Here is a 10,175-nt window from a genome sequence, read left to right on the forward strand (position 1 = left end):
TTCATCTTTTCTCACTAATCTACAAAACAAAAAACAGTTTTTCTCTTTACCGAATTGAATCAACCCTGTAGGGTTTTTCTTTATGCTGAGTTGAATCAACCCTGCCCTTTTATACAAAAGATAAATATAGAAAAACGAAAAAGATTCTTGTATTTACTTAATTAATTAATACCATGTCCGCAAAAATAGAGACAAGGAAGAAATATAGGATAACAACGGAAAAGAAGAAGAAGAAAGGATAGGGATAATATCGAGTGATATTTCTCATTTATAGATAGAGTGACGACTTTTGACCCTAAGTATGTGGTCTGATATTGTCTTTAAAAGTCTTAAATTTAGGATGATTTCTGACATTTTAGTTTAACCATGAAATTAGTTTTAAAATTTATAAATTTTTAAAAGTTTATGCAATTTTTTTAGCCCAACTCAAATAATTTTATGTGGCTTTATACATAAAACAATGTTAATTTGACGCCCCAATTCTCTAGTTCGACGTTGAACAAAATAACGTTGTAAAGATAAAACATATTTTCCCGTCCCAACTAAGTTGAGTCGTATTTCTTTTTGGGATGTCCCAACTAAGTTAAGCCATTTCTCTTTTTGACAAAAAACAAAACATCTAATCACTCTTTTCTACTTTATTCTTTTCTCTTACTTTTCAACACAATTTCTTAATCTCTGTGTTCAAAAGTTTTGTCTCAATTTAGTTGGGACGGAGAGAGTATCTTGTAGATTTTCCCAATTTAGAGAATAATATGCTACTCCCTCCGTCCTCGAATAAAAGTTACTAATTTCCATTTTGGCCCGTCCCCAATTAAGAGTAGCACTTCACTTTTAGCATAAATGGTAAGTAGGTCCCACATTCCACTAACTCATTTCATTCACATTTTATTATAAAATCAATATAAAAAAATGGTTCTCACATTCCACTAATTTTTTCAACCAATTTTTCTTTACATTTTTTAAAACCCGTGCCCGGTCAAAGTGCTACTCCTAATGGAGGACGGAGGGAGTATGAAATATTGACACAATCTTAAAGTTTAGGATTTTTAAGGCCACTATCTAAATTTGTGGGAAATATCAGAATTCGCCCGATTTGTGTTAATATCAATATACCATTAGTAAATAAAACTCCATCCATCATTCATTAATTGACACCGATTTTTTTTTTCCGTCCACAATTAATTGACACTAATTTTTTATTATTTTTGGTAATGGACCATACATTTCGCTAACTCATTTTACTCACATTTTGTTATATAATTATATAAAAGGGATCCACATTCCACTACATTTCTTAAAATATGTGTCAAATCAACATGTGCCAACTAATGGAGGACGGTGGGAATACATACTCCCTATTTCTATTATTAGAATCATGTTTGTCATTTTAGTCCATCTACAATTAGGAGTTTAAGTTTACTTTAACTATAAATAGAAAGTAGATTCATATTCCACTAACTTAAATTTAATTTTTATTATAGGTTACATATATAGGCAAACATTTTATAAATTTTAATTTAATTTATATAAAATACTTTAACTATAAATAGAAAGTAGATCCATATTCTACTAACTTTACTTTCACTACTTTTTCTTTTTTCTCTCTTACTTTACCAATTCTTCTCGCCTACTTTATTAATGGTTTATTATAGCTCAATGTCATTTCAAATATTTTTATTCTATTTTTAATAAGGAAGGAGTAGTAATTGGCAATGGCAATTTTCCATTTATTATGAAAAATAAAAAAGTGGGGCATTTGAATTTGTGGTAATCTGAAAGCCACACGTGCCAATCGCCCACCCAGTGCTGCCGTTCTCGTCGTTTCCATTCCTTCCTTCCTCCACCTCCAAGTTTCCTCTCTCCTTCACCCCTTGTATACTGCAATTCCTAATTTTCTCTCTCGCTGCTGTCTCCTGCCATGTGTTTGAAGGTACGCTTGAGAACAGATGTGGTCGGCAGATGAAGTATGGCGCTCTCTACCTCTATTTCCCTACCCTCATTTCCTCAGGTCATTTTCTAATTCCCCCCTCTTTTATGCAATTTTTTGTACCAATTGATTTTTGATGATTCGATTTATATAGCTGCTGCTGCTGCTTTTGTGCCAACTAATTTACTCATATTCCTCCCGATTTTTTTTTTGGAGAAAACTTCTCGATTTGATTATCAATACAACACATCGCGATTGCATTTATATGGTAGTATTTGTGAATTTGGATTAATATCTTGATTTTCGATAGATGTTCATTAAATTGTATATATGCTTAGTCGTGACTTTGAATATCGTTTGCAGTTATGCTATTCTAGTCCAAAATGGAAGCAAAAGAGGGTAGAGTTTCTGAAGCTGCGTAGAAGCGAGTCTAAGTTGTCGTGGATTGTCAAATCGGTGTTAAATAGCAGTAGGCACTCCAGTATTAGTGATAGTGGGGCGAGTGAACCGGCTAGGGTTCTTCTGGAGAGGTTGTTTGCTCAGACTCAGAAGCTTGAACAACAGATAGGTAGGGATCCAAGTTCGCCTGAGCTCGGTGTGGGTCTTGGTGAGCTCGAATCGGAACTTCATGCTGCTCTAGTAGCCTTGAAGAAGAAGGAAGAGGATCTGCAGGATGCGGAGAGGAAGGTGGTGTTGGAGTTCAATGAAATTCATCAAGCCAGGAAGAGTTTGGAGCGACGAGAAGAAGAAATGGCAGCTGCTACACTGAAGCAGGAAAAGCTCGAGGAGGAGCTGATGGTAGCAAATGTAGAGTTGGCTTCACGAGCCTTGGAAATCAGTGAGCTTAAGCTTCAGCTCAAGGAAAGGGATGATAAGATTTCTGCTTCACAAGTAGCACTGTTGGTCAAAGAAGAGGAAATCGCAAAGATGGAACAGGAACTGATGAAGAAGACTGATGAAGCTGCTAATGCTGAATCACAACTCTGCTTCAAGTCCGGGCTCCTGGATGAAGCAAACAAAGTTGTGGAAAAGCAAGCACTTGAGCTCCAGCAACTTCAGAGAGTAATTCGAGAGAAAGAGGAAGAGCTTGGAAATTCCATTCGGATGCAGGAATCTGAATCTGAGAAATTGAAGAATGCGGAAGCAAAGTTGGAGAAGCAAACAATGGACTGGCTAATTGCACAGGAGGAGTTGAGAAAGCTTGCAGAGCAAACATCCAAGCATGTTGGGGAAGCAAATTCCACTCTAGATGAGTTTGGGAGAGTGAAAAAACTTATTTCTGATGTGAAATGTGAGCTTGTTTCTTCTCAAAAAGTTTTGGTTTCCTCCAAAGAGAAAATGGAAAGTCAAGATCGGTTGTTGGAAAAACAGCTTAATGAACTTGAAGAGCTAAGGCAGAGCATTATGTCGTATCTGCCAAGTTTGAGAGATGCCGAAGCAGAAGTGGAAAGTGAGAGAGTGAAACTAAGGGTTGCTGAAGCTCAAAACGAGGAGCTTAAAAGAGATCTATTGTTGGAAAAAGAACTTGTTGCTGAGCTACAGACAACGTTGGATAAAGAGAGGTCAGCTTTGAAACAAGCAGTTTCAGAACTCTCAGCTCTCCGCGAGGAAATAGACAGCAAGACTGCTGCATTTGAAGAGTCACAGACTCTTCTCACAGCTAAAGAGTCAGAACTGGTAGAAGCAAGATTAGAGATCCAGCATTTAAAGTCCGAACTGGTTTCACTTCAACTTATATTGGAGCAGAAAAACTCGGAACTCTCAGATGCAAAAGAGATGCTGGAGGAACTCAGTCATCAGATTGCTGAACTGAAAGGGATTTTGTCCAGCCGAGAAGAGGAGCTCATTGGAGCTGTGTCCGAGCTCAAGGAGAAGGGCCAGCATGTCCTAACAATGCAACATGAACTAACCAATGCACAGTTAAAATTCTCTGAAGCTGAGGCTGTGGTGGGAAAGATTGTAGATCTCACTAATGAAGTAGTTCTATCACTCAACGACCAAGGATACTACGCACTGATCCCAACTGATAAGGAAAACCATGGTTTTTCATCTCCTTTGCTAGATAGGCTGCCTGATAGCTCCAAGTGGCAGGTGAAGCAACTTGAAACTGAACTCGAGTTCACCCGAGAAAGCCTGAGAGCTAAGGAAATGGAAGTTCTTGCAGCAAATAAGGATCTCATAATGAAAGACGAGGAGCTAAACGTGGCTATCAGAAAACTAGATGCTAAAGAGAAGGAAATAGCAAAACTGAGAGAGGGAGTCATGCAAGATACAGATCTGAAACAGCTGTATGAATTATCACAGGAGATAATTGGTGAGAAAAGCGTGGGTGAAGTCGCAATTGAGAAACTGCAATTAGAAGCAGCTCAACTCGAAGTCGAAGCTGCAACAAGTGCACTAGAGAGAATCACAGAATTGAGTAGCCAGCTTCTGCACCAAGCTGGTCTGAGTATCGAGGCCGAGAACGACATCCTCCTGCAAGAGCAGGATGACGATGGTTCTGAGGAGTGTCCGGTGGAAGTCAAAGACGAAGTATCACGGCTTCTCAGTTTAACTGAGGATCTAGTGAAAGATGCAAGTATGAATTTATTGACTTAATAGAGCCTTAGTATATCTTCTAACCCATTCTTTTAATTCCAGTGGACTGTTTTCTCAATGTATCTTGTAATTGTGTATTTTTTTCTAAAATTGTTGTGCTTTTTTTTTTTTTTTGTTAATATACATGTACTGCATACATAAATAAAATCTTTTTTCCATTTTGGGAAATGGAGTTTATACTATAAGATTTTGTGCGTCTTGGTAGTGAATTGCCGAGGAAATCAAACACTTTATTTAATCAAAAGTCTTGCATCAATATCTCTAAATTTCTGGTTGTTTAACTATCAAAACAATTTCTTTTGTCAAAAAAGCGAAGTCCATAATGATAGCAGTTTTTTTTGGTTGTAATAATTTTTCAACAAACCTATTTCAAACGTCCTTACCGCATTCGAAAAGCTTTAAATTGCACGATAATGTAAAGTAAGAACAGAAATAAGGAAAGAAAAGCCATCCATCCCATCGGCAAATCTATTTACACAGTAACAAAGTCGACTTCCTATATTTTGCTAATTCAGAAAGAGAAATTGATGTACATCTACTATGCAGAGTTCATGATTGGTTTTTGGTGAAGAAACCATCACCTGAAAATGTTAGCCACCTTCGGCGCCCGCCACGCTGCGTTCCCACTTGCGCTGCTGTCGCCTTTCTGACCATCGTTTTGGAACAGAGGATCCTTTCCCTTCAATCTCCCTCTCCCAACTTTCTTCCCAACAAGAAGTCCCATTTTCATGGCTGTAAACAACCCCAAAGCAATTAATAGTGGCCTCACAGCCCAGTGGAAGTCCTCGAGATGTTGATACTTCTTCACCAACCCAGGGGAGGTCTCAAACGAGACGAGCTCGATCTCAGCTGGATCGCCCAGGAAACTCATGTCCTCTCTCCCTATGCTCAGCCTGCTGGGAAACTTGACAACGAGGCACCCATTCGGCAGCACTTGACAAATCCGTCCAGGTGCCCAATCACCACCTCTTCTACGAAGCCAATCAAACCGTGGGCTGAAGATGCTCGACTTAAGCTTCACGAACTGCCCAACACAGTAAGGTTTTGCCATCTCAAACTGTGTATATTCGCCCTTCCATAGGGTCTCCAGTCCTATAAACGCAACAGCTACACTTCCATCACGGTTTACTGAGTGAAGGACACCAACAGGCGAGTGCTTCTTCTCTTCTTTCTTCAGGCGGACCCAGTCGCCTGCAGCCAATCCGAATGTGACTCGTTCCAGTGTAGAAACATGAACTCGTAGTGGATCATGAACTCCATGCACCCTAACCAGAACATATCCATCTTGATCCGTATCCCTTTCCAAACCCACCACAGACCCTTCGGGCACATCCATATTTTTTGGGCTGCATGAGTTCATGGCTTTCCTAGAACGGACCACATCACCGACTTGCAGGTGATCCTTTGCGAGGAACCATTCTGTATACCCACCACCACCTGGTTTGTCTCTGATCATTCTACTTCCGAGACCTGTTGAGCTTCCATCTAGAGAAACTGCATTCTGCGAACTACAAATTCATATAAAAGTTTAGTCAAATGCAATAGAATAGCAGATGTATTAAAGCTGACAAAAAAGAAATACGATTATGTCATGGTTAACAAGTCCCCGTCTCAATGAGAACAACCAGTAGATGCTTTTGAGCAAGAAACTTAAAACTTGCATCAAGAATCAAGAAAAGGATACCTCTTGAAAGCATGTAAAATATCTGCCATCACAGGGCGGCTCCTAAAGTCGTACTCAAAACAACCGACAATGACATTCTCAACTGCAGGAGGGAGGCCGCTGGGAATATGAGGTTTTTCTTGCTTTGTTACGACTAACTTGTATATCTCCTCAACTGATTTACCACTCCACGGCTGTATCCCAGTTAACATCTCCAATATACTGCAACCAAATCCCCACGAATCAGTCTCAACAGATATGGGACCTCTTATTTCTGGCTGCCATTGTTCCGGAGCCATATAGGCCGGACTCCCAAGTCTCCGAGCCATGTCCGTGCTGGGCAATGAAACCCCTAACAACACATAAGGGATACCAATATCCCCAATAATTGCCCCATCATTTCTATTTAACAAGAAATTATAAGGTTTGAGGTTGAGAATAAGGATCCCTTTTGCATGCAGGTCCATTATTCCCTGAGCCAGATCCACTCCATACCTGTGAACATATCATCACACCCCAAGTAAGTACTCACAAATGAGTCGACATCTTCCAGAAACCAATAATGAACATCACCTTAGAACATCTCCAAGAGACAACTTTCCCCCAATGAGGCGAGCCATTTTGTCACCGACTGAGCCCTCGTAGAATTGCATAACAATGCATACCTAAAAGAACAAAACAATACAATGCTTTAGATTCAACATCCTCATCACCATCTCCACTAAAAATCAAAACAGCATAATAAAAGGCCGATCAGAAAACTCACTCTCTTATTGATAAGAGAAAGCCCGTAGAGCAAACAAACCGTATCCAACCCTTGGCACTTAAAAATCAAATCACTCAATCTATTCAAGACATCCCTAATGTTTTCCTCTTTGACCGGGTGCAACATTTTGACAGCAACTTCATGATACTCGTCATGGTCCTCAGACGACCGGTGATGAGTGGCCAGCCAAACATCACCAAACGCCCCTCTTCCAATCCGGTGCCTGAGCTTAATCGTCATTGGATCAATCCAAGGGGTCATCTGGTCAGATGATGCACTTAAGGTGCTAACATCACCAGACTCTCCATCAACCATCACGAAATCAAACGAAGACGCAGGTCGATTAGCAACAACTTGTCCTGCCATTTCCCCTAATTCCCATAACAAAATTATTGACAGACAAAAATGTGCTTACAAATCACACAATAAATCAACAATCCACATGAGTAATATAATGCTTTAATAAAATCTAACACATAATTCATCAATTTCCAAAAGAAAAACTAGTAGTAGCTTCTAAAGTAAGAATTTTCCGAAGGGAGACAACCATCCCCAATTTCTCAAACTAAAATTCTAAACAAGAACATCACAATCACTACTCACACTCTTTCACTCTATAAACACCAAAAGTCCAACCTAGAAATGAACAAATTCTTCAATCAGCTATAAATATATAGTTTCTTTCAATCAGAAATTATGTTGATGAAAGTTTAATCACACTATCTAACAGCAGAAACAAACGAATTATGTAGCTAAAACACAAATTTGTAAGCGCAAAAAATGAATAGAAAACTTACTGAAGAGTAGGAGAGTATGAAAAAATATGTAGCTAAAACAAATCGATTACGGAAGAAGCAATAAAGCAGTAATATCGACGAATTAAATTAGGTATCAGTATTGACCGATCATTTCATAGCTGCAGTGCTGATAATTCAGCCAAAATTTCGAAAGGGAAGAGTGAAGAAAGGAGAAGAAACTGCTAAATTGAATAAGTAGAGAGAGAGAGAGAGAGGTGTCATCGATGTGGCTTTTTTACGTACGCCACCGATGTGTGTGTTTTCAATAATATTTTATTTATCTCTTTTTAGTCTTTTTCTCTAACTAAATAAATAAAATAATTTTATTTAGTCTTTTCTGTGTGTAAACTAAATCATCAAATTTCAAGTGGATATAGCTAAGTATAAAATTCATTCTTTTCCAATTCGTTTGGGGATAATCATTAGCGGTGTTATAAATTATAATAATCCATCTCCCACCGAAACAGGTTTGTTTTCTATTTTATTTAAATAGAATTGTCTTTACAGCTAGTTTCAATAGCAATTTAACTTTTCTCCTCTATAATAAAACTAATTTAATTTTTGGGAGATTATTTTTCCGACCTAAATTTCAAGAAATAATGAATGGCAATAAATATATGAGTAGTATTTTTCTCAATAATAATTATTAGCACAACTACTATACAATTGTCTTCAATTAATCTCCATTTCGATGCGTACAAGAAACTTTGAGGAGTAAGAAAATGAAAATCTTCAACTTTTGTTTAGCTTTTATTTAAAAGACAATTTGCAAGTCACTATAACTTAATTAATCTAATCAACCAAAACTATTGACCAATTCATTTCGTCCAAACAATATATATGTATTAATACTAACTTTTTTGATATTTCCAATTTCTTGCGTCTAATTAATACAAAATTAATAGTACTACTGTACTAGCAATCAATTCCAAAGCCGAAAAGAATGACAAATTAGATACGATCTAAAACACCATATGTAAAAAGGTTATATTTATTGAAATTATATCCAAGAGAGAAGAGGAAGAAGACATTGTAGGAGAATTGTATTCTATGTTGTATTTCATTTGGAGTAAGCCTCTTAATATAGAGGCTTACCATAATTTACAAATGGTAATACTATCTCCTATTTTTTGTGGTATCAATCACACATTAATTACAAGATCAATCACTCACTAATTACATGATCCTTGCCTTACTTACATTATTTCTTTTCCATATTCTAACACTCCCACTCAAGCTAAGTAATGGCATCTCCGATGCTTAGCTTGCCTAATACTTCTTCAAACACCTTTGAATGGACTGCTTTGGTCAGGATGTCTGCTAGTTGATCTTCTGAGCGGACAAATGGCAACTCAATAATTCATTTCTCAATCTTCTCCTTGATAAAGTGCCGATCAATTTCCACATGTTTCGTCTGGTCGTGTTGGACTGGGTTTTCTGCTATGTTGATTGTTGTCTTGTTGTCACAGAATAGTTGACTCTTCTGAGTAGGTGGAAAGCCAATTTCTGTAAGAAGTCTCCATATCCATAGGATTTCGGTCATTCCACTCTTTGCCCCTCGGAATTCAGCTTCAGCACTAGAAAGTGCAACCACTTTCTGTTTTTTACTCCTCCAAGTGACAAGGTTATCGCCCATGAACATGAAGTACCCACCTGTTGACTTTCGATCGATAGGATTGCTTGCCCAGTCAGCATCGGTGTATCCGAACACTTCTAATTCCCTCCACCTTTCAGTAGAATTCCGTAGCCAACTGTCCCGTTTAGATATCTTACTATCCTCATCGCAGCATTCATGTGCTCTTCTTGTGGGCTGTGCATGAACTGACTCATCACTCCGACTGCATATGCGATATCTGGCCTTGTATGGGCTAGGTAGATCAGTTTTCCAACCAAACGTTGGTATTGCTCTCTGTCTGCTGGTTTGGCTCCTTCTTCTATCTTCAAACCATGGTTCTGTACCATTGGTGTCTCTGCGGGCTTGCATTCCAGTAGTCCTGTCTCTGTTAGCAAGTCGAGGACGTACTTCTTCTGTCTCAAGAATATCCCACGTTTTGATCGCAGGACTTCTATTCCCAGAAAGTACTTCAAATCTCCTAGATCTTTCATCTCAAATTCTTGGGAAAGATTTTCTCGTAGCTTCTTGATTTCAACTGAGTCATTTCCTGTGATTATCATATCATCCACATATATCAGAAGACAGGTTATGCTATCACCTTGTTGTTTGAGGAAGAGAGTATGGTCAGAGTTGCTCTGCCGGTATCCATACTTTTGCATCGCCTGGCTAAACCGTCTGTATAGTGTCTTCTTTAGGCGACATACTTCTCCTGGTCCAAATTCACCATTGTAGCCCGGAGGAACCTCTATGTATACCTCCTCATCTTTCTTCAGTTCTCCATGTAAGAAGGCATTAGTGACGTCAAG

The 10,175-nt window shown here is 38.5% G+C and overlaps 2 protein-coding genes across 3 annotated transcripts; one reads left to right on the forward strand and one right to left on the reverse strand.

The window, feature by feature from the left end:
• The first annotated feature begins 1,768 nt into the window (after positions 1–1,768).
• Positions 1,769–4,618, forward strand: LOC125221633 (nuclear matrix constituent protein 1-like). Its single transcript, XM_048123808.1, has 2 exons — positions 1,769–2,011; positions 2,294–4,618. The coding sequence occupies exons 1-2, from the start codon at positions 1,970–1,972 to the stop codon at positions 4,526–4,528; spliced, it is 2,277 nt and encodes a 758-aa protein (XP_047979765.1). The 5' UTR covers positions 1,769–1,969; the 3' UTR covers positions 4,529–4,618.
• A 343-nt stretch (positions 4,619–4,961) lies between these two features.
• LOC125221634 (E3 ubiquitin-protein ligase KEG-like) lies at positions 4,962–7,985 on the reverse strand. 2 transcript variants are annotated; one of them, XM_048123810.1, is made up of 5 exons: positions 7,860–7,985; positions 6,958–7,328; positions 6,765–6,856; positions 6,213–6,686; positions 4,962–6,036 (listed from the first exon to the last, which is right to left on the reverse strand). In XM_048123810.1, the coding sequence occupies exons 1-5, from the start codon at positions 7,864–7,866 to the stop codon at positions 5,106–5,108; spliced, it is 1,875 nt and encodes a 624-aa protein (XP_047979767.1). In that variant the 5' UTR covers positions 7,867–7,985; the 3' UTR covers positions 4,962–5,105. The 2 variants fall into 2 exon arrangements, with proteins under 2 accessions (XP_047979767.1, XP_047979768.1); XM_048123811.1 differs by having other exon boundaries at positions 7,755–7,982.
• Positions 7,986–10,175: the final 2,190 nt, after the last annotated feature.

The sequence above is a fragment of the Salvia hispanica genome, chromosome 4 (assembly GCF_023119035.1).
Source record: "Salvia hispanica cultivar TCC Black 2014 chromosome 4, UniMelb_Shisp_WGS_1.0, whole genome shotgun sequence".
Classification (NCBI taxonomy): domain Eukaryota; kingdom Viridiplantae; phylum Streptophyta; class Magnoliopsida; order Lamiales; family Lamiaceae; genus Salvia; species Salvia hispanica.